This window comes from Barbatula barbatula, assembly GCF_947034865.1.
Source record: "Barbatula barbatula genome assembly, chromosome: 15".
Classification (NCBI taxonomy): Eukaryota; Metazoa; Chordata; class Actinopteri; order Cypriniformes; family Nemacheilidae; genus Barbatula; species Barbatula barbatula.
Window position 1 is genome coordinate 4,794,438 of NC_136778.1, and position 25,534 is coordinate 4,819,971.

General features: G+C 37.7%; 2 protein-coding genes across 3 annotated transcripts in view; one reads left to right on the plus strand and one right to left on the minus strand.

Moving 5' to 3' along the window:
• The window catches only part of itpkb (inositol-trisphosphate 3-kinase B), a 30,366-nt gene extending 22,359 nt beyond the window's left edge, over positions 1 to 8,007 (plus strand). Inside the window, exons 5-8 of the mRNA XM_079475026.1 lie at positions 768 to 972; positions 2,717 to 2,818; positions 4,346 to 4,417; positions 4,890 to 8,007. Coding sequence (XP_079331152.1) covers positions 768 to 972; positions 2,717 to 2,818; positions 4,346 to 4,417; positions 4,890 to 5,102 — 592 coding nt within the window. The 3' untranslated portion in view covers positions 5,103 to 8,007. The remainder of the gene's footprint in view (positions 1 to 767; positions 973 to 2,716; positions 2,819 to 4,345; positions 4,418 to 4,889) is intronic.
• A 3,949-nt stretch (positions 8,008 to 11,956) lies between these two features.
• Positions 11,957 to 25,048, minus strand: stum (stum, mechanosensory transduction mediator homolog). Of its 2 annotated transcripts, none has more exons than XR_013787655.1 (3): positions 24,520 to 24,781; positions 15,847 to 16,553; positions 11,957 to 13,773 (listed from the first exon to the last, which is right to left on the minus strand). XR_013787655.1 is itself a non-coding variant. In XM_079474595.1 (3 exons), the coding sequence occupies exons 1-3, from the start codon at positions 24,686 to 24,688 to the stop codon at positions 13,739 to 13,741; spliced, it is 384 nt and encodes a 127-aa protein (XP_079330721.1). In that variant the 5' UTR covers positions 24,689 to 25,048; the 3' UTR covers positions 11,958 to 13,738. The 2 variants fall into 2 exon arrangements, 1 of the variants encoding a protein (XP_079330721.1); XM_079474595.1 differs by having other exon boundaries at positions 11,958 to 13,773; positions 16,374 to 16,553; positions 24,520 to 25,048.
• Between the last annotated feature and the right edge of the window lie 486 nt (positions 25,049 to 25,534).

Here is a 25,534-nt window from a genome sequence, read left to right on the forward strand (position 1 = left end):
CATTCAAAGCACCATATAACTTTAAGCAGAACTTCACTCCCCAGAGAATCAGCAGAATCAGCACGTTGTGTCCTTTAATCTGTTGAATGAGAGGAGTGCTTGTTTGCGGATGGTACGGGAAGACCCTGATACACATCGGTCAGCCTTCATCACTTTTCCCACTCTGACGTTCCCGGGATCGCCTAACGATCTGTTTTCCGACCAAAGCGTGGCAGCGGTCATGGACAAATATAGAGATAACCAGATGGTCGGGATATTAACAGTATTCACTGGGCTGTCCAAACAAAACAATGCAACGCTTTGAGGTTCACTTATTCAGTGCAGTTTTTAGCTACAGAGTTTCTCAAGTAAAGTTCATCTGGATTTAGTTTTGATTAATTGCATCCAGAATAAACCTTTGTGTTTACATAATATACAGTATGTCTGTGTACTGTGCATATTCATTCTGTATATTTATAGACACATGCTATATATAAATAAATACATCTTAATATTTACTAAATGAGTTTTGGGTTTCTAAATAAAAATATGATATGCACGGAACACAAACATTTATTCTAGATACAATTAATCGTTTGACAGACCGAATCTTTTTCTATGGGTCAAAAAATCTAATATTTTGATGAATTGCTATGGGTGTCATACAATGACAGTTTATAGTTTTTTTAAGGACTTATGTTACCATGCCACTAATGAAATCAGTAACCTTTGAATGTACAAGTTTTGATGAAACAAGTATGTGACCCTAAAACTGTTTCTCCTCACAGGACATATCTGGAAGAAGAGCTGACAAAAGCCAGAAAGAAGCCCAGCCTGAGAGCCGACATGTACCAGAAGATGATCGAAGTGGACTCTGACGCACCCACGCCCGAGGAAAACGAACAGAAAGCGGTCACTAAACCGCGCTATATGCAGTGGAGGGAAACCATCAGCTCCACCGCCACATTAGGCTTCCGTATCGAGGGCATCAAGGTGAGATTTCTGCTTCTAAAATAGTGATGAAACTTTGACATTTAACACTTCCCCTTCATTGGAAACCAACAGTATGATGTAGAACAGAAATTATATTGCAAAAACATCCCCATTAAATGCCATTTTAACTAAAAAAGGAAATTCCTCCCAAAGTTTAAAATTGCAATTGCCTATTTATCCCCATTTTAGCTTGAAACATAAAATTGCAGTTTGGTGATTCATACACTACAAACTTTCCCTATATGTAACTTTAACTTATTTTTATTATTAATGCCAAATATTGTCAAAATAACTTCTCTGTTAACTGAAATCAAATACTATATAGGCCTACATTTATTTGAAAACCTTAAGTTAAGTCACTAAAACAATTAAATTAAATACATAAACACTTTTTAATGCTATAACATTACGAATGAATAATCTCTGTTTGACTGTAAGTGAAGGTTTTGAGACCGATGTGTTTTATTGAAATCACAGTCTTGAAATTGAGGTGAGGGGGCAGGATTGGCCCGTCTCAAGAGGACGGTCGTGCCTGAATGTTTCTGTCATACGCGCAGCCTGTTTGTGGCACGTCCATTGAGCCCAACATCAGTCAGTGACAGGCCACGGCCCTCACAACACAATTTCACTTCCGTAATTCAATTCTTACATGGCTCCTCCAACGTAAATACATCTTCATTGAAAATGTCAAAAAGACTTACTGCTGTTGTACAGCTAATGAAGTCAATCCAGACAGTATTGATTCCTTTAGGATGAAGGAGAGGAGATTAGCAAGCTTGCGTTCAAACTGTTCAATGGACATTCTCCCAGAAGGATGGTGGCTTGTCAATATGCATTTTAGCAAATTCCAGTCTGGCTTTTGTTACGTTTTTCTTTCAAAAGTGGAGTCCTCCTGGGTCTTCATCCATGGAGCCCAATTTTGCTCAAAAAGCGACGGATGCTGACAGAAAGTGACGTACCTTCGCCTTGGAGTTCAGCTTGTATCTGTTTGGCAGTTATCCTTGGTTCTTTTTCTGTTCAATCTGGGGTCGATTTTTCTCCTGCAGCTGCGCCCAGGGAGGTTGGCTACAATTCCAAACTTCTTAATAATATTGTCACTGTTGTCACAAGAACATGGTTTTGTAGCCTTAACCTTTACCATGCTTGTCTATTATTTTCTTTCTGAGCTCCTCAGACAACTCTATCCTTTGCTTTCTCATGGTCCATGTTCAGTGTGGGGCACGCAATGATACCAAAAAGCAGTGACTACTTCTCTCTGTTTAAATAGGCTGAATGACCGATGACAAGATTGGATACAGGTGTGATACTAATGAAAGAAAATAAATAGTTTATCACTATAGTCCAATTATTTTTTATCTTTTCTAAGGGGTACCAACAAATGTGTCCTGGGCATTTTACAATATCTTTGTAGAGTAAGCAATAATTCATCTCTTTTCACAACAAATAAAACTGAATAAATACTTAAAATGAAAACAAATGACGTTTAAATAATTCTAATGATAAATCAAAATGGCAAAATATTCAACTAAAATGAACTTGAAAATAAAAAGTATAAGAACAAAAGCCTATTTAAAATACTAACTTTAATAACTAAAAACAAACATTTATTAAAAAACGTTATTAAAACATAATAACTGGTTGAAAAATAAGACTTGCACCTTGATGTGAAGTCAGTATTGGTGCTATTTTGTTCCCTTTCTTGTTTGCTCCCCACAATGACATCGCATCCTTCTCCCTACTACAGAAAGAAGACGGTACAGTAAACAGGGACTTCAAAAAGACCAAGACCAGGGACCAATTGACCGAAGCCTTCCAGGACTTTGTCAAAGGAAACAAGAACATCCTGGTAAGTTCATGTACAAGCATTTGTGCTTTACGGCCCATATGAAGCTCCTCTGTGGTCGACGGAGGGGAAGAAGCAACAGGTGGAGCAGAACTCTTGGCCCCCCCCAGGGTGGTTTGTGAAACTAGGGGTTTCCTTTGTGCGGTGCAGCCTTCAGCGTTGTAGATGTTTGAAACCTAGAGAAAGCCCACCTGCTACTGTGTTTGTCAGGGAAAGCCAATTTTAAAGCACATGCACCATTATATTGCCCAGCAATTCACACATGCAAAAACACACTTTGCATGATGCAACAGGGTGACTCAATCTTTGGCGTCAATCTTTGTGTGCTCTGGGAATTGACTTGCTGTATATGAAATGCAGGTGAATGACATGCCAGGGTTCCCTTCAGTCAGGGTGTTTCCTCAGTGTTAAGCCCTTTTGGCAAACAGTTCTGAAGATCTTTGTCCTTGGCTTCCCATTAAGTCTCTTGTTTATTAAACAGTAACACCATGTTTGTCCACCGTGTGTCCTGGAACTTAACGTGCATCCTGATTCAGTTCTGATTCATCTGATGACTGTGTTTTATATCTAACAAATAAACTAGTTTGTTTTTCCATAGTCGGTGTATAAACAACATCATGTCATGTGGAAACATAAAATGTTGTGTTTCACAGGACCACGATCCTACACATTTAACATTTAACATAAATGGCCACCAAGGCTTTCTACTGAGGTCACAACATTTGTAACCTTTAATACTTCGGTAAATCAAAATTTGGTACTTTATTACAATAAAAATACTTGGATAAAGTTACGTGCTAGAATTTTTACGTAAAAAGACTACATATCGCACTGTCCGTCCGAAACCTTGGCTGTCCAAATTTACATTATGTAAGGAACTTGTAAAAACACTGCAGTTTTTAAATGATAAGATACTGTGTTGTCAGTGTGGTCAAGCACTTTTTAAAATAATTTTTATTGGTCAGAAATGTGCAAAACCCAGTGACAAACATAACAGTTGACTAATCATAATGATTTATGACAAAATATAAACATTAGAAATAAAAACACGAAATTTGGAGATACAAGGTTGCAGAAGGACGGCACTTCAATATTTTCAAGTTTTCATTCACTCAAAAAACTATCGTCCACCTCTGATTTATACATTTTCACTCTTACTTGCAATCGTATATGTGTATCCGTACAATTACTGAAAAACAAACGCAGATGCTAATATTTCTACCTACGAGTACGTGTGTTTGTATCTCGGATATCTCGGCCACCACAATAGTAATATTTGTTGATCAAAGTGTCTTTAAAATTAGATATTGGTTCCACAGCAGAATTTTGGTATCATGGCAACCAAAGCGCCACTGCTAAAAAAACCTGTCAAGCACCCACAGCCTATGTTTTTAGATTTCCGCCATGTAAAAATGCTTGGGTGGACACATAGCCTTACTCATAAAACAAATGAGTTTTATGACACTTATCATTTTAAACGTAAATAAATACTCAATTCTATTTGAACCATTTTTGTCTTTTATCCTACAGAATTCCTATCTGAACCGCCTGAATGAGATCAAAGACAAGTTGGAGGTTTCACCATTTTTCAAAACACACGAGGTAAACCTGTTCTTTATTATTCTTAGACACACATACGAAATGCTTTCTTGCACCCAACATTGTGATAAACCGTAATAGCATATATGAAGATAAATACACGACAGCATTTATGTAAAGATCAGCTTTAAAACATCTAATGCCATTGGATACGTTATGCTAAAACAGCTGCTCGGTTTCATACAAAACTCCCCACAACCTTTATTAGTGTTTTAAGTATTATAGGTAAGACAAATACACTTGATACACTTCACCTCCCGCAAGTGTGTTAATACAAGGAGCTAAAACCGACTTTGCAAACACAGTGTTGTATATTCACTGATAACAAAAACAAACTTTACTGTGGACAAAACAGTTCTTTGCAATCGTCTGTTTAAAGAGAAATTGTATGTTTGCTGCACAAATATAAAAGAAAAACAAGATATTTACATCTACTGTGCACGGCATGGTTAAGAACTCCCTCTCTCTCGCTCAGGTGATCGGCAGCTCTCTCCTATTCGTCCATGACAAAAGGGAACAGGCAAGAATATGGATGATCGATTTCGGCAAGACCACTCCGTTGCCGGAGGGCCAGGAGCTGAGCCACAGGGCGACCTGGGTGGAGGGTAACAGAGAGGACGGCTACCTCTACGGCCTGGACCACCTCATAGACATTGTGATCTCCATGCTTGCTCCTAAACCCGACTAGAGATTTCATCTTCTCTGCCTGCCCTCGGGGCGGGTCGCCCGCACTACAGTTCCACACCTCGCCGGGTTACCCTTAAGCTATCCAAACCGATCTTACCAAAAAAGCAAACTGTAAAATTGAAAACAAAAATGCCGCAGTGGCCTTTAATGAGCGTGTATGTTTGTAAACTTGTAGATGCTGTACATATATAGTGTAAAAGCCAGTGTTTTTAGCTAAGGATGTGTGTGAATAGAATCTTTGCAGCTAGATGCTTTAACAAACAGGTGGATTTTTAAAGTCGCACTCCGTTTTTCCCCTCTCATCCATCTTTTATGCCAGTTCTTTGCTAGTGTTATGGAATTATGTCGAGTACTTACGGTTGCGCTCTTTGGTTTACACAGACGTTTACATGCACTTGCAGAAACCTTTATATTATTGATAACTGGGATCCTGAAAATGGGCTTTTTTAGTACTGCTGTGGTAAAGTTCTTTGTAAATATAAACTATACATGACGGATATCTGTAGATTCTATAAGACAAAACAGTAGCTAAGTGAATGAACAATGTATGCTGTTTATGTGCTCTCGTTTCTTTTACCTCCCAGAGCATCAATTCATATTTTTAGCCTTTAGTCTACTTACCATTGGTTTGTTCTGGGCTATGATTTCCCAGCATGCTCTGCATGTTCAACATCACTGAGCAAATGATGTGCCACTACAGAGAATATTATGGGCCTGTCAAATGATTAATCGCATCAGGAATAATCGTTTGAATACACCTTTATAGTGCTCTAATTCCACGCAGTCATTTTGTACTTAAAATACAAATTATGAGTCCTTTTAACAGCTGTGCTATTTTAAGAAACCATGAATCGAAGTACTAAATACTATGTTTTTATTATATTAAATACAAACTTAATGGAGTACACTTGAAAGTGTACTAAGTGTAATTAAATAAGTGTATTTTAGTCCACTATTGTTTTAGCCTGGATTTAACTGTTAGGATCATCTGTGAACATTTTATTTAGTATTTTGCCTTGTTGAATGTACCTTGATATCTGTTCTCTGTGACTTTCCATGCAGTACTAAAAAAAGTAGATCCTTTATTTTTTAACATAAGCAGAATTGGCAAGAAATATGTAAACATATGAGCACAATTGTAAGTTTCACTGGTAATCTTAACATGTTTTGGAGATGTTGCACATGCTCGAAAAGGTCTTTTTTACACCCAGCTACGATTTTTTATTTGAAAAAAAAATCAACATTTGATAACAAGTCGGATAACAAAAATACTCTCTGATCCACCACTAGATTAAGATATTTATACTTGCAAGTTTCTAACCGGTTTTAAGTTAAGTAGGGTTATGTGTCATTTTTACTAGATGCCAGTAGTAGAGCAAACAAAGGATCCATGCGGTGAATAGTCTTACTCTATGCTTTCATGCTAAACAAGTTCATCATATCGACATTCCTTCATAATCCAGCGTGCCCAAAAACAGTGAATGAAAGCACCAAGGTTATTCTCAGGAGCGGCAGAGCAGAAATAAAGACGATTTTGTGGTCTATTTTTTAAGATGACATAACTTGACTGGTGTTCGTCTGTAAGAATCCTTAAGGGCTGTGTATGGCAGGCGGTGAGCCCAATGACTGTTTGTTTATAAAATATTTCTGGAGCTCAAGGAGCTACAGATCATAACCTTAAATTACACACCTGTTGGTTCAAAACATGTCAACACTCACGCAGTTTTAAACATTCCTGTTGTTATGAGAAACTTGCGAAAGTTTTCTCTTCCGTTGACAAGTGCCTGAAGTCGCAGTGCCTCACACCTCTTAAGAACGCGTCATTTTTGAATGTTTGATTGTTGTTTGCATGCCTATTTGCCATGCAAATGCCCCATCTCTGCATACTCCCAAACACAGAGATGTGCTCCAAACTAAATACTGCTGGAGATAAAACTAATTTGTTGGTCAGTATGGAAACAAGACCTGACAGCAGAATAAACGCAAACCGTGATTTATCGTTGTTGATGTAGCCCCGGGCGAGGAACACCTATGGCGGACGTAAGATTTGACACGTCGGCGTCAAGCTTGTTAGTGACGAAGGGTAAAGAGGTCATTGAGAGGTCTCAGAGTAAATGTCATCACAGGGTTCCTCATTTGCACCCATGCTCTACTCGGGATGAGAGATGTGCTTTTGTCAAATAAATGACCTTTTTACGATTGGCAAAGGAACTGAGAACCTTTTCTCAAAGCCTTGTCCTGTAGTTCCCTAAACAGATTGAAATGGCGAGACGAAAATGTAGAACTGTTTGGTATATTAAACCTTAAGACTAGCTTTAACAGGCCTGACAGATATCACTGAAATGTTTGTTTTGAGAAATGTCCATCAAATCTCGATGTCGAGAGTTTGTGTGGTAGCCTACTACAGTGGAAGATCAATGAATTACTCACCCTGTGAATAAAGCTAAAAGCGTTAAAGCACACATTGTGCTGTATAATAATTACGATCCCCAGTTTCAATTTCCGTTTTGTCCATTCTACGAACTAAACTTGTCCCAAGAAATGGGAATAGGTCTCCCCCTGCTGGTGTGGTGCTGTATTACAAAGAACAAACTAAACTGACCAAGTTACTGCCCTACACATTTTACATTTCATGCCATGTTTGTCTGAAGTCAAAATTAATGGGGGCCTCTAAAGGTGTCATACGCATACTTAATATTTATTGATGTTTTTGTTACATTTTGCACAAGAACACTAAATGTAGCTGCATTGTTTAATTTTTCATGTTTGTTTGGCTGTACCTCTCATACTTTGGGGATGTAGTGGTTCACTGTAATGTAAGCTAAGCTCATGTTGTTGTGTAAAACTGTGCAAATGTTCTCAGAGCCTGTTCTTTCTCTGTAGGACAAATAAATCTCTGAAACCGGTTTTTGTTCTCTTGCAATGAGTTGGTCAAGACCTGAAGGGCCTGTTTGGTACGAATACGTTTACATAACATCAACTTGCTCCTTTGATCTAGTATCAATGCAAAAATAAGAAAACGATAGAAAGAAAAAGATTTCATACTTTTTTAAATGTGTCTTTCATTCCATAGTAAACAATACAGTCACAGTGACTGTATTTGGCCTCTTCCTCTTTCCTGTAAATTAAACTATTTTTTCATGTGAATTACCTAATAAAATAAGACTGAACAGACATTAAGCATATTTTAGGAAAAACTTTTTATTCCTCTGACCTATCCAAAACATGATATACCCCAAAATGCACTCTTTGTGGATTTGGATCAAATGTATAAATGTCAATGACATTTGTTTGCAATAAAGTAAATAAAAGTGAAACATTGCCACCTAGTGCCCCTCTTGTTTAAATTCGCTGTAGTTTAAAGTCTATTAAAAACTATGCAAAACAGTTTAATTAATTTCCCCAGAGTATGAAAAATGCATCACTTACTATATCACATTCACACACTAAAACATTTGAGATAAAGATCAAAAGAATAATTTGTGTCAGCATTCTCTGTCGTGGTTACATATTTTTTATCATCCATGATCAGATTGTCTTCGGCGTGGAGAGTGCACAAACTAGCTATTTTTATCGGATAGCTTAAATTGTGAAGGTTAAGCAGCTACATTATCAGTTTCTCTTGAATAAGTGGGACTTCCTTATTTAGTCATACTTGGACCGAGTCACAGTACTGGTGTTGGGCCGCCAAAATATTAGCCTGGAGAGCAGTCAGCTTGGAGTGAGGCCGTGTTCAAGTGTCAAGCCAAACACCCACCGGCCTCACGCACAACCATACTAATAAAAGTGTCGAAAGACTAAAGTGAAAAATAAAGCATGTGACCCAGAACTGGCTTCAGAAAGCATTACTAAAAAAGCCCACTGGTAAAAATACACCGAGTTATAGATCAAACCTCAGCTGAGGCAGAGCTCAGGAAGAAAAAAGATCAAACTGACATTGGCAAACCTTGAGTAACAATTCAGTGACATTAGTTTATGGTTGCTGTATGAGGAGGCTGTGAATAGCCTATACTATTAAAACATTAAGGATTATATTTAGGGTTTAAACTCAGAGATGAATCATGTAAAGACACATCACATTTAATTTGAAGATCAGTATCCTTCTGATAATTTAAATCAAAATGGACATGATGTCACACGACATGAGGATGACATAATGGGTGCTAGGCCCCATGTGTTAATAAACGTTATGTAATTATTTAATATAGTGACAACTTAATAGCTCAAGTAAAGACGTGGCAACAAAATGTGGGTGTGCAAATACAGTGCTTTACGGTACAACATTTTCTTTGGTGCATCTGTACAGTGTTATACAGCATGTTTGTTTAGATCACACGCTCATGGACTACTGAGAACTGTTATTACGAAGAGAAACTGTAACTGCATGACCCCATTTGTTTACGTTCGTGACGTCATACAGACACGCAGCCGCTGGTGGGAATTGCCTGTTTTGAATTCTTCACGATCAGTCCGGGATCTGCTTTTTTTCTTTTAGAAGCATGACGTCAAACATCAAAACAATTGCAGTGAGTAGAAATGTTTAAATGATCATTTTTTGGCCATATATTTCACTTTTTGAATAGTTACACGGAAGCGAACAAGAGGCTCGAGCTTGAGTCCCCGGAACTTCGGAAGTGCAACGTCAGCGCCGCCCAAACGAATAACAAATAAAAGATTGTAATCAAAGCAACTTAATGGGTTTGCCAATTTTTTTTAGTTGATCAAACTATAATCGCTAGGTTAGGTAATGTATGGGCGGACCCTACAAATAGAAACGAGAAATATTCACTTGCCTTTAAACACACCCCTATCTCATTATAGACATTCGTTACGTTTCGGAAGGCTGCGTCATGCGGAGGTCTCATTTGAAGCCTGCTACGTCATCGTTTCATAAAAGCAGGTTGGAGGACACCGCGTATTCACCATTCTAACGCGACCACTAGAATTGTAGATTTTTTAAACGTTTTAAAACAGTAAGGCAAAAAGTTATACATTTGTTTAACTCTTTTGGCATTGTTTAGGGTAGACATGCGAACTTTTTACCTCTTAAAATCACGTAGAAATAATTTTAATTAATTTGACAGGTGTGCGAGTGCAACGTGTTGTCATAGCAACGTGGTACTTACAGTTTCCTTTTCTGCCAGTATGTCCTACGTCTCATTTCATTCTAAATTGAGGATTACCTTAGATTGTGAGACCTTCGGAGGACACAACGAAACGAGACACAGCTATAGAGTTCGTCTACAATGATCTTAACTAATGACCGGCAGCTGGGTTCAATTGGGAGCAAAGCCACATGGATGCTGTGCTCATGTAAGCAGATCTGGGTCTGTTACACCGGCGCTGGTGGATGCTGGCAATGCTGACGTTTCAGTGTAGTCCCCTCGTCCTATAGCGGTGATTTATTTTGCAATGTGCTTTAGTTTTTTTCTACAAGGGAAATGTGGATTGATATTTTGGGGGTGGTTGCAGTTTACAAATGTAGTTTACTTATGAGAATCTACACGTTTGCTTTATAGTGTAGCTGGCTGGTCAAAGTGGTGCTGTATTAGAGCGCCATCTGGTGGCTTCTTAACCGAGAGACAAAAAAATCTTGTCAAAGGCTCCAAAGACACCAACAAAGGATGTTTGACTTGTCAAAGCTTTACAGTTATTGACAAAACAACCATGATGCACAATAAATGGAGATTGATCCGATTTTTTTCTCTCCATCTTCTCTTTTTTTATGTAAGGCATATCGGTCATTTATATAGGCGGGTGGTCATAAAAGTTTGACACCCTTTTGGGGGTGGGCGCTGGCACCAGTACGGTTTTCTTGTTTCTGTATATGGACATAAAGTGATTGAAGATGTAGATAGAGGATGGCTCTGCAGTGTATATATTTCAGGTTTAGATCTCAAGCCCTTTATTTACCCTTCTCCTTTCTGTTGTAAACAAACCCAGTGACCGTGGCCACGACTCTTGGTGGTGAAGTAGTTTGTTTGGCATATAAAACCAAACCATGGTATATTAAATGGTTACTGCATCCAGTCATGGTGCCTCTGCTTGGGTCTATCATGAGAGACAAGAAAAACCAGACCCAAAGGAATGCTCTGTAAAGGCCGAAGATGATAAAAAACAGTCAACAGCACAAAAATCCAGCCTTATTTGGGAAAAGAGTCGAACCGTTACGCTCTTAAAACAGAGTCTGACATAACCTCACATTCAATATGTTTTTGAAAGACGCGCTGCAATAAAACCATAAAAAAGATTTTTTGTTATATTTTTAATTAAAAAGACATGATGCGATGTTTCTAAAAATCTAACCAAACACACAAGGGCACTTATTTTATATTAAGCCTTAACATCAAGTGTTTACCACTTAAAGTTACTTTTGAAAGACAGACCAATGGCATTAGGCAATACAGCATCCCTTCCCATTCTTTTCATCTGATCCACAGATTTACATTAAGAGGTGGATCTTCTAGACACCTTGTAGACATCCAAAAAGCCAGATATCTAGAATCCCATTTAAAGCAAAGATGCAAGGAAGTCATTTCACCAAATTCACTTAATGACAAGCAAAGCAGAGATTAAACTAAGCAAAACAAATATTGTGAAAATGGCACGACATCATTTGCCTTACCAAGAGAGGAAGTCTTGCCTCTTCTCTCTTTAATTGTGTTTGTCTCAGATTAATTTGGTTAATTTCAGTAAGTTGGGTAAAAGCCTTAAAGTCACGTCTCTGTATTCAATAATGAGCCTTTGTGGCCAAACAGCTTCTTCCTTCACGCAATGTATGTTATGTGGAGAGTAACAAAGTTAATTTATGTTTGTACAGTAGGTTATATGCTGTCATTTTAGTCAAAAGCATGACAATGATAAAAAGACATTTATTTAGCAGGAGTATAATGTTACAAGCTTTGGTCCTGGATTTTGAGTGTTTCTCTATAAACGGTATAAAGACACATGAACTAAAAGCAGATTTTATTAGACGCTGCCTCTGACACAGGTGTGACAGGTTACAATTCATCGTGTAAGTCTGCTGAGCAACATACGTCTGGCTGTAATACATCTACGCCTTTGGACTGAATTACACTGATGGTATTTCAAAAGGCAGCACTACAACAGCTCACAACTATATACAAACCACTTTGTATACATATTGACAAAAAAATACATTCACAACAGAGACCAGCAACTATCTATTCATATTACAAAAAGATTGCAAATAATTTAAGACCTCAGAAATGTTAGAACTCACATAAAATCAATTCAGAAACTTAACAAAGTTTTCCAGATGTTTAGCAAATTCACCTTTTTTGTTTTGTTGGATTTACAACTGCGGTTCTGAATCAATATCAAAATCACTAAGGTTGGACTCCTGCACTTCGCAGAGCGCCTTTTCCAGTCAAATAACAATAACTCCCACTAATTGTGTTATTTCATACCCTGCATGAGTCAATTAAAGTGAGCAGTCGCTATGGCAACTGTCCCACTATTAAGTTTAACCATCACTTGTTTTACTTCCGAAGAAAATGTCATTTGTCAGGCTTGGGCTCTGGGTATTTAGGATAAACAAAGACTCAAAATAACAACCTATAGAAAATCTATAGGGCACAACGCACCAAAATATGTATTGATATTTTACTTGTATTTTACAATGCATTGACTGAAATGTCCATAAAATGAATGTGTCCTGGCCAAAAAATGAACAGTAATTTTTGTATTTGACTTATTTACAGTACAGAATGTATCCTTGAAAAAAAATGCGTTGATATTTTTAATGTATAAGTAAAACAAATAGATAAATATACGATGTATATGGTTTGATTTAAGTAATAAAAACACAGCACACTAAAATACTATAAATACTGTAATGCACATGACCATCTAAATATTCTGTGTAATATGTACTGTATTCATACAATAAGGTGTTGTGCGAGAAGCTAACTATTATACATTATTAAAGGAATAGTTCATTGAAAAATCTGGCATTGGCTTGTTATTTCAAACTTATGACTTTTCATAAGATATTTATGTTACCATACACTCATTGTGGATGGGGACCAGCGTGTCCTTCTTAAAGAAAGATTGTTCCCATTGACCTTTATTGTAGGAAAAATGTACTATGGTCAAGTCAATGGGGACCATTTTTTCCTTTAAAGATGTGAAGCACCATAAAATATTGGAAATACTGCATTATATTCAGTGATTTCTGAAGCTGCTTGATAGGTTTGGATAATGAATTAAATGTATTTAATGTGTATTTAAATTTTGTGTGAACAATTCCTTTAAGCCTCCCTTTATTTTAGCTACATTGCACATTTGATAGCACTTTTACATACATTTTGCAGATGTTTGGGTTATAAGGTGTATTTGTCTATAAGACTACAGAGCACAACAAGATTACATAAAATAATTTTCCCTGACAGGTGAAAGGTAGACAGTTCACATGTGCACAACAGATTCACAGTCCACTCTTCTGCTGTCCCTCAGCAGTCAGGTCAATTCATTCAGAACCTGAATATATATAATATGAGCTGGACTGAGAATCGTCATGTGAAATTCTTGGATCCCTGGCCATCTCAAAGCTCCAATACGTGTTGGCCAGATGGCATGGGATTAGGTGCACATTCCAGATTTGGAGGGCATGAATCAGAGCTGCTGGGGGGCGGCCTGCTCCCTGTAACCTGTAAACAGAGGAGCGATACAGAGTTTATAAGACTTGTATAGAGTTTATAAGACTTGTGGTACATGTAAGCCAAATGGGTGAACTGAAAAGCTGAAATGGAGCCTGGTGGTTGAATAGCGGGGCATAACTTGCAACCTTTCGATAATAAAGTCTCAAAAGCCAATCCATGAACCATGAATCTTGTGCCTTTTATCAAAGTACTTTAAAGGGATCGTTCGGCCAAAAATGAATAATCGTTCATTTGTGTACCTTCATGTCATTTCTAACTTGTTATACTTCTACAGAAAATGTATTTAACCAAACAACATTGGTCCCCATTGACTTCCATTGTATGCACCTAAAGAATCTTCTTTTGTGTTCCACTGAAGAAAGAATCAAAGGTTTTTCCATGTTAAATCTGGATGAAGGGTGACGATTTGTTTATTTTTGTTGAACTATCCCTTTAGTACTAAATGATGGTGTTATTTCCTATGAAAAGCCTCGAGGAAATTTTGAAACTGACCTAAATATTAAAATAGCAGAAACGTTCAACTACCACCTGACGTGAGCCTCACTTGACACATCAATCCACCATCTGGAGCAGTGACTCATATATTGTCATCTCCATATATCACTTTAACTGGGGGTTGCCATTTTATAGCACAGACTCAACAATCTCCAGCAACACTTGTGGGCTTTATCTTTCTGTATTTACTGCAGGGTGGGCTTTAGAGTGGAAATGGACTCCAAGAAACTTAATAAAACATCACATTAGAACATTAAATGCTGTTAATAAATCAACCAATTAAAGCTGCAGCTTAATAAGGCTAACATACATTTAAAATCAGAAGCTTTTGCATGCAAACCATTGTGCTGCGTGTTTTAAGGCCATGTACTGCAAAGGCAAAGCTGCTGAAATATATTGTGAAAGAGCTCAGCGTGCGACTCTGCCATGGTGCATCTCGGCAGACTCCGTATGATGTCTCGCCTTTGCAGGGCTTCTATTCTAATGAGCACTATGACTCTCCTGGCATTTAATAGACAAAAAGTGGCTCAAGCAGGCTGATGGGAGACTGGCAGGTGGTGGGAGGCACATTATCCGAGATGGATCAGAATGATCTTGCGGCATGTGTAGTGATGATGGGATGACCGGACGGCAGACCTGTATCAAATACTTTGATGATAATGTCATGCATTGTTTGGAAACATTAATGGCCACATCGCGAATTATGTAAGCGAAAGCCATCAATTTAAATGTGGGAGTGAATTATGTAAATGCATTGTTCTGTGTGTGTATAGAATACAGAAGCTTGCGTTTTGTAATATCTTACAATTTCTTACACATGTAGATTTTTTTGGTTGAAGAAAGAGACTGTCAATTAAAGCTGTATACGTTACACAAAAGCGTATTAGTGTGTGCTATTAATATACTTTAAAACTCATAATGAAGTTTAATTTCTCAAATACTTTACGCAGAAAGATTTAGTTGTACTAGTACACTTAAACCAAAATGTCAGCCAATTTAGTCCAAACCCAGGTAAAACAAATAGTGCACTAAAATACACTTTATAGTACACTTCGAAGTGTACTTAGTGCTTTTCACACATTCAGTTGTTAATATACAAAAAATATAGCATTTAGTAATTATTTTCATGGTGCCTTAAAATGGCACAGTTTTACGGACAGGGATGATCTTAAATCATGAGTCTTAGTTAAATTAGATTTAAAAAAAAACATAATTTACACCAAAGAAACATTACAATTGCATATATTTTAAGATACAGTCTGGGAAACCGCCCCTGAAAGTACTAAACGAGCTTATTTTAGTGCACTTTCCACATAGGAAGTAGAATTGAAATGGTACATTTACAAGTATACTTTAAAATTAGAAGCTTTTGAATTTAAAGGAGTACTTATTTGTAAATGTATATTGTGTGTACAGAAAAAAATAAGCATTCAGACGTGGAGTGACAACCGTGTATAGCTGTAGTGTGTACGTGACCAGTATTTGGTGGTCTCTCTTTAAATGTTTTACTTGAGGCAGGTCTGAAGATGAGTTTTAACAGCACAGTCGAATCTCAGGTTCACTTACCTTCAGAGACTTTCAGTCCAAACCGGCATCAGGTGACAAAAATAAATAATCAAATGGTTAGAAATATAAAATCAATCAGTAAAAAGCAACATGGAAATGAAAAGGAAATCTCAGGTTATACTCAGAGGGAATGTTGAAAGACTATATCTCCGTGTGTTATTAGCACTATAGGCTATACTATGAGTAGCTTTAACCGCCTACACGGAGCAATTACTGTGGCGCTTTCAATCCACTCCTACCAGCAGACTGCTCTGATAGTCATTGTTCAAAGGACTCTGGCACATTCTACAGCCCTGGAAGGCAGAGATGGTATTATCAGGAACAAGAAAGATGTGAGATTGGACCTTAACAATAGCCTACATCCCACAGCATCCTGCAATATTCACTTACACTTACTACGCATGTTAAATTGCCAGACACGGATTTGTGAAAATTTAAGTACATGTGTCGTGGATTATTTATGCAAAAAACACGTGTACTTACTGTTAATCTCAATGTCATTTAATTCATTTAATTTAAAGACATACTTGCAAGAATAACCATGTCCATTCCCCAAAATATGCTCATGATCCAGCCCACCATGACGATGGCGGTGAGGATCTGGATGAAGGCGGCTGCGATGTTCAACCAGAACACGCAGCACATGTGTCTGTCGGGCAGGTCTGTCCTCGCTCCGCACAAAACCGTGAAGGCTGAGATGAACGTACCTGCCACAAAAGCACAGTGAGATGCTGTGTCAACATGTGTCGATGTGTTCTTTTGTTTGTACATGTTTTAAAACAAGCAATCTGTCCTGATCCCAGGCCGTATGAAGGGATCTGACAGGCCTGTAATGAACTCGTTTATCACGTGAATTATAAAGTACATTAAAGTCAAAGTCAGAATTATGATGTAAAATATTAATATTAGAGCTTGACTAGAAACAATGATTAATCGTGTTCAGACATGACTGGTTGATTTGTATGTAGCTTTCCTGTAGCTCAACGCCAAGATCATGGGTTCGATCCCAGGGATTGCACATACTTAAACAAATGTGTATTCACAATGTAATCCGCTTTGGATAAAAGCGTCTGCCAAATGTGTAAATGTTCATTTAAATGTAGGACTTACTGACCTGAAAGAAATATCTGTGATGTGATAACTCTTGTAAAGAATGTTAATATGTTCTCTGAATGCATTGACAATGTTTTACAAATACAAAATGATAAACTGGCAAGTGATTTTAACAGGCATGATGTAAATATACATATATAAAACAGAGCAAAGAGAAAATAACATGCATATCTATTGTACAGTTCTTCTAAAGTGACTTTCTTAAATTTCTTGAACACAATTGACATGGAAATTCTGCAAGACTATGCAGACCACAACAGAAGAAATTTTGACTACATCAAACATTGGCCCCAAATCGACCTCCCATTGTGTATTTTCTCTTATGTCTTTTGTTGAAAAAAAGAGTTGAAATCCCCTTAAAGTCACCATGAAATCAAACAGGAAAAGTGTTTTACACAGTGTTGCAGGGATTATTATATATCTATGCACACCCACACCATTGTTTTTTATTCATTTGTAATCTTTAATCAAAAACATTAAGCTCCTCTCCACTCTCAACAACAATCCTTCAACACATGACGTAAGCAACAAAAAAGAGGTTGGACTATTATGACTGTCCAATGGCCGGGCATTTTTGGCTTTGCCTCCGGGCCCAATTTACAACAAACCAATCAAAAAGGGAATGGCAAACTAAAGCCCCACCCTACATATTTTCTAATTCCAGAAGCCGTTTCATTCAGACATTCGTCATGATACAGAAAAGAAGTCAATCGCAACTTCCGCTTCAATATAGACTTTAAAAGACCTGTATATGGTCTTTTCTTTTGTTGACATTGTGGGCTAGTGGTATGCTTGGCTTTTGGAGAGGAACTGGGAAAAACCATTTATATCTTTTTCACAGTATCTTTTCCCATGGCCCTTATACAAACAATACAAACTTTTATATTCTAAGAAAGCAGTCGTAGCTTACAACAGAAACCAAGGAAGTGAAGAACGAATGTAAAAGATAGAATGCTTACTCTTAGTATTCACATATGTGACTAATTCTACCGAGCATCAAAGTTGGATTTTAATCATTCATTTCAACTATGATTACATTTTTTGACACGGCCTTGTTTTGTCATATAAAATATGAAAAATGTCAAGGTTATATTTTCAGTTCACAGAATGTCCTTCGCATTATGTAGAATGATTTTATTCTTGAGTTTTAGCGATATACTGTATAATATATATTCGGATGGTATCGGTCGATAAAGACAAATGTTCACACTATTGGCTATCACCAGTTTGACGTTCAATATTAATAGTCATTATATGAATTAATAACATTCAGAAAGTTAAGAAATATTAATTTAGTCTTCAGAATCGGTACCGGCAGACATCCCGCTATCCATGTGGGTAGAGAAATTTAGTATCCGTGCATCTCTAATTTTCTGTCATGACAACACTAGGAGGGTTTAGCATGTTAGTGTACATGAGATATAAATGATTTGGTTTTTGGTGGAATTGATCGCTTACGCTGCTGATGCTGCAGAGCAAGTTCGGAGACTTGCTACAACCAATACATCCACAACATGCTGCTCTGTGCACATAACAAATCGTATATTAAAAAAAACCTGCATAGCTTAAGTGATCACTTTGTAGAAGATCTATACATGTGGAGTTGGGGAAGGAGGAGGGTTTCTGAAACGCACATTACTGCTACAACAATCATTAGCCAAGATTCAAATGTAGAGCAGAAAGCGTATTGGCTGCTGATACAGAAGGAAGCAATCATCTGCGCTTTTTAGTAAGTACTTATGTCAGATTGTTTTAGGCTTTAGGACTGCACCATCTAGAGTTCAATGCCAGAACTTTCTCTGTCATTTATGTAAAAAAGGTAAATCACAAATGACTTCACAGACTGGGTCACACATGTGGCCTGGATGCTGCCATCTTTGCTTTTGTCCTTTTTCCCACCCATTCTCACTAGGTCTATACTTTTCTATTGTTTTTGGTTGAATATGGACCTAACCGAAGTGACACGTAGCCTTGGAGTATGCAGCAGTCTGATTACAGTCCATGATGTGAGAACCCCCCATTCCGCCACATTAAAACACACACACACATACACAGAAAATGTGATCTTGCAACAGAGAGTCAAACCCCACTGAGAACGAGACATCCAGTATACCGTCTACTAGCATGCTGTACAACACACGTCATATAAATGCCAATATGTTCATCATAACACAACAGATATCAAGCGAGCGAGACAGACATACATTCATGCTCCCTCCCTATAAACAAGAGCTACACTGGTTAAGCGTCAGAGGGTCCCCGGTCCCTGCACATTAGGCTCACAATGACTATAATTTTCTTTGGCTTCTTACACATGTGCCCGACTGCCAGTGTAGGAGGTTAATTATTCTGCTTTGTCTTACTCGGAAAAAAGAGAACCAGAAAGAGAGCAAGAGAGTCTCAGGTGTAAATGCAGGTTTTGAAAGCGCTAGGTTGTTTATACACATGTTACATAAACGCATTTGGTAAAAATAGTTGTCATGACCCTCCATGTTGCTGCGTGGAATGGAAAATCACTTATCTCTCTGCCCACCAGGCTGAGCGAGAGCCTCGGTGGAGCTTTCGGATGCGCCATTCAATAAATATTTTCAGGAAATCATTCACAAGAGCCGCCTCTCTTGTTGATTTCACAATTGATCGAGTTTGTTCGAGTCACCACGTATGACAAACTATTTGTTAAAACAGGACCTGGAAAAAAAGACAAAGCTCTTCTGTCTTGCTTACGACACCTTTAACCACAAAGTCCGAATTGCTCTGCTGCTGAGGGTGGAGATACGCTTCGTCCCTAAGGGTGAGGAAGAGGTCTGATCCCCAATACATTTATTAGACCTAGTTTAAACACTTCCGGATCGACAAAACTGTTCCTGGTTTTCGTGGTGTCAATAAAACTGAATCATCTAGCACGATGTATCAACAGATAGCAATGAAATTGTACCCAAGAGGTTGATGTATAGCAGACACAATATGAGATGAAGGATTTGCCTCAAGGTGGGCCTTGAAAACATGCATGGAGACACCGGAAATTGAAGATGGCACAACAGCTCAATGGTCCATATTTATAATAGCACAAGATTGCGAGCCAAGACAGCTTGTGAAAAGACATACTAAAGTCAGTCTCATGCCTACCCATCCCTCATCGCAGTTCCAATCCCATCTGTGAGATTACTCATCACACATCCATTCCTCACAATAACACCGTTTAAAACCTCTTCATAGAGATTTCACTCAGACCGAATCCATAGCTGATAAACATTGGATTTTTATTTATTTATCATATATGATGCTGTTAAAAATAACAGCTTATTTTCGTTTTTTCAATATCTCAAAGTAACAAACACATGCTTCATCGGCACGTCCCAAAGTTCTTTTTACATAGTGTCTGTAAGGGTTTGGTGAAAGAAAGTGCTGCCATCAAACGCATCAGCGTAATTTGTGATCAATTGATAACATATTGACATTAATATATAAGAAAATATTTTCTTTGCGTCAGGGATGCTTGACGGTTCTAAGTACCATAAACTGCTCCCGGTATTACAAAAGCCAACTGTCCGATCCATCCACTAAGCAATAGATTTTTGCAAAAAAAGCTCAGAATGTGCAATTTACTAAATTAAGTACTTTAAAATAAATTGAACTTAATTTCAGCTGCTCCATTTTTACCACAATTTTGAGACAAAGATACTGGAGTCCTGTGCAGTTTTCTTATTTGACATTAATTCTTACAGTGTTTATTTTGCATTTTATCCTTAGTTTTAATATTGCATTGTATCATTCTGTTTCTAGTTTGCATTGCAACGTACTGTTAAAATGATGAAAATTATAAATTATAATGTAAACATCCGATTATGTCACAGCATTCTTCATGGCCTTGAATTATTCAGTCTATTTCTAGCTTGAATCCACAAGAGAGTTCACACACGGGCCAAAGGTTAAACAATAGAGTCCTGTACGTGACAGTCACAAGATTTCTGTCTCGGCTTAAGTGTAAAGAAGACCAAGACCAAAGAGAAGCTTGTAAAATCTATTCATGGAATTTGAAATGCCCGGTTAAAACCACATACTCTCTTTTTTACCATTTTAAGGGCTCTGCTCAACCTTGGAATGAACGGACTGGCTTATCTCTTTCAATCTTACCACAGACAGGCAAGCAGCTCTCTGCAAGCATCTGCTGTCATGGAAACAAGAAGAGCACCAGGGCTAGTGTCATGGGTACAGTTCAAAGAGTGTTGGGATATGGCATCCACACAAAGCTTTTGACTTTATGAATTGCACTTGTCATTTTAAATCAACAACAATCCTTAAATCTGACTGTTTATGAAGACGTTTTGAGCTCAGTTTTTGATCTGTGTGCTTCTGAGCATTCAATTGAAAAATCGAAATAGCTAATTCTAAGGTAATAAAACATAACACTTCATTATATAAGGTCTTTAAACACATCTGATGACATTTGAAGGGAAAGTTCACCCCCCCAAAAAAAAGTCAATTTTATGGACACAAAACCACTGCGACATTTCTCAAAATATCTTATATATACAGGTGATAAACAAGATGGTGAGTAAATGACAGAATTTCAATTTTTGGGTGAACTATGCCTTTAACCAGGCTAATAACATACTTTATAAAAAAAAAGATCTATTGTATGAAGAAACCCTTCATCTCAGCTTTGAAAGCTTCCTTCACAACCAAAGGAAATTTTGTGCCAAGCTTTGTGTCAACAAAATGAAATCCACAAACATGACCCTCATTTGGTGCACGTGAAAATTAACATAATTTTATGCTAACGTCATCTGACGCTCAATGCATACCCTAACTAGTATCTGCAATTAAAGGTGAAGACATGATACACTAGGGTGATAATGTTCTCTGACAACCCGAATGCAGTCTGTGCGCTAAAAAGCAGCCAAATTGGGCTCTTGGCATTTTATCATCACCATCCAAACATGGGCTCTCTTGTCATAATATTCTGCTCTAGTTTATGTGTAAATGAATATGCTCCAGACATGAGCTTGGTAAACCATTCCCAACTGCAGATATGATATGAGACAGGCACAGTTCTGCTCTTAAAGCTGCCATAACACACGCAGTTTCTGCCAGTCTCATATTAATCTTGAGTACCTATAAAGTAGTATTGCATAGTACCTTGTTTCTTCGAAGAGTATTTAGTTTGATCACATTTATAAAAGATAGATACAGCTGTACGATTATTTCCAGAAGGAACTTAAACTAAATGGCTACTTAAAGGGAAAGTTCACCCAAAAAAGAAATTTTGTTCATTTAACCTCATGTCATTGCAAAACCAGCTATTTGGAATAACGATTGTTACCAAACATGACTGGGGCCCCAACAACTTCCATTGTATGGACACGAAACCACTGCAACATTTCTTAAAATATCTTATACATACAGGTCGTATTCAAGACAAGATGGTGAGTAAATGACAGAATTTCTATGTTTGGGTGAACTGTGCCTTTAACCAGGCTAAATAACATACTTAATAAAAATATGACCTCCTGGGGGTGTGCGGTGGGGGGGGGGACTAAATCACAGGCACACAATACATCATCGAAACACATTATCCCTGCATAACTATTGATTCACTATACGTTTGGGTTGTTTACATTACAGTGTTATATCCAGTGTTATCATCCACTGCTTTTTCGGGAGAATTGCCCAAAAGTTGCTACAAAAATGGATTTTCATGTTCGAAACAAACTTTCCGAAACCTATACGAACGCTGGGGGAGTGTATCGAGCACAGAAATACAACTTCATACGTCAAACTTGCTAAGCATGAGAAGCCAGCACGTTAAACATTGTAATTAATTCCGAATACATGAAACACCATTGCATGGCCCCTTTAAAATGCATCTTAGCTATTTCAATTCAACATTACGTGAGAAGCAATCATACAGGACAGAGAAATTGTATATGGGATTTATTTAGTATCTCCTGTTTCAATAAGGAGCAGATGGTAACGTAAATCTCCAGTTTCTCAAAATGTTCTCCTACAAATGACCCAGAAATTGCACACGGCCCCTAGTTTCAGGAAAAAACTGTCGGAAAATGCTTGGATTCAAAATGTTAAGAGATTTCAATATGAACTCTCTATTTATAACATTTCTCATTCTTTCATGTCCAAACGATCTGAGCTATCCTATTAAAATCTTTAACAATTGTGCATGTGTGTTAAACCTCTAAGAGAAAGTAACAGACTGTATGCATTCTCCAAACAAAAAGCGTGCATTGATTTATACTAAATGCATGCAGACCCACGGATCGCTTTCACAAGACCTACAATAGAAGTACTCCATGTCCTCCAGAGTCCGGAGGGACTGGCCGAAATCTGATAAAAGCCAATGAACAAGCTATGCTGAAATAATAAACAGGATTAGATGACACGAGGCATGGTTCCAGTGGGGGTATCCTGATGGATGAAACCAATATTGACAAACATGAGACGGCCACAAGTGGCAGAGTCAGGCGGTAACAAGCTCGACAGTTGTCATTTCATTACCGTATGTTGAAAACTAACCGCAACTGTCAGTGCTTGGATTTAGAGCTTTGAGGTATCAGTTCATCCACCCAGACAATAACATGAATAGAAGGGTTCAGATTAGGAGCGTACCAGGTTTGAGTTTCGTCGCTTTATATCGGCTTTGACGATCATAACCAAAGAACTATAGTGTAAGATTCTTCTGTTCAATATTTCAAAGATATACATTTCCCGCAGGATGTAATTCCCCAATCGTCTCATTAATATTCAACATCACAAGTACTGTACAAACAATACAGTCATAGACGTAATGTTTCTAATGCGGTCAAACTACAGCGGCATCATTGTGTGGAAGTAAGAATCCATTTGGGCTTCGGAAAGCAACATTATGACCAATCTATTTGCAATTAAGAAGTGAGGCGTGTCTTGTTTAAGAAGGAAAAGGAGATAACAAACACAGAAGACCCACAGCAGCTAGGATGGAGAACAGGGTTGACATGACAATCGTGTTGAATAGATCAGCTATGAAGGAGAAAAGGTCAAGTTATCAATCAGGGCAGAGGAACTGGATGCATTTATTCATCCATCATTGTCTTGGGTGCGTGTGTGGTTGTATGTGTGGATACAATTACGCACGAGCTAAACTAAAACTACTAAGTCTGCAAAAAACTTCAGATGATCTTTCGCGTATAGTCGCTTTAAGTTAATGCAAAATTATAGTATTATTACACCAATTTAAAATGTAATAAATAAACCAAATATAAACACAAGTGCACATGAATCAATTGTACGACTGAATACGCGAATAAACAAATAGAACGATTGCGCAAAGTGGCGTAACATTAACCGCGTCCCCGGTCGTTAGTATAAACGATACATAGTTACACGTACACGTATATAGGATAAAAAGTAACCTTTTGTCAAAACATTACTTTAATGTCACACTGAAGAACTTCTTGATGAAATGCACAAAACATAACAGCGTAATACAAGATATTATACAGAATACTGAATAAACACGGTTAATTCGCGCGGGTGGATCGGTTGTGATCACCCTCTATAACTCACCCAGTCCGGGCACAAATGTGTTGAGAAACAAGCAGATGACAGCGACTGGAAAAGGCATATAGGGAATGGCAGCGCGTAAAGGTCCTTTCTTCTCCCTTACTTGAACAACAACTCCGCTGGTAGAAGATGAAACTCCTTTATCGTTCATTTCTGTATCTTTCCGGTCCATTTTCAAATATAGTAAACTAACAGAACACTTTAAATCCTCGTTATGGTGTATAGTGGACACTGTGAGGAGGAGCGAGATGCTGAAGTCAGTGCGCGAAGTGAACGCGTTAGAGGCGTCACGCTTACTATAGTGTCAGTGAGCGACAGTACGTTACACAAAACATTTAAAGACACAGTGGTGTTAGTTGGGTATAGAACAATTGACACGCCCAAACGACAAATAACTGAAGTACAGCGTTTAAATTGAAGTTTAAAGTTTACCGAAGTTCGGTCATTTGCACAACCAACATAGAGGAAAAACGCTAACTTGGTACGGAAGCCCCGGGAGGTCAAGCGTTTTTCTTTCGCGATCAATACTCTCCACATAACAACTTCATTTGGTTGTCATCTTGAATCTCAATGTAAATACATTTGTTTTTTGCAGCATTTATATAAATGGGTGTTTAATGTGGTGTTTTAAAAAATATGCATTTTGTTTATCCAGAATTGTTTTGACATGTTTCCTTTTTAATGTTGATGTTAAAAACGTCATTATAAATAAGCATTTCTAAGCATTTCATTACATAAGCTAAATAATTGACATCCCCCACTTTATCTGGCAGGGACTCTGAAGGTTTGTACAAAACCCGATGATTCACGAAAGAACATGAAAACTTGACTTTTTTATCTCTTATGTGATAGGCTATCATTGAACACAGTTTTGTTACAGCTGATATGTTGCACAATGAGTAAAAAGAGATCCAATGGCACAGCCATCATTACAATGAGACAGACAGCCAATCAAAACCATCTGGGTCTGTTGTGTCACCAGCTGTGAGTCTAAAGCTGTGATACACTCTTATCCGAA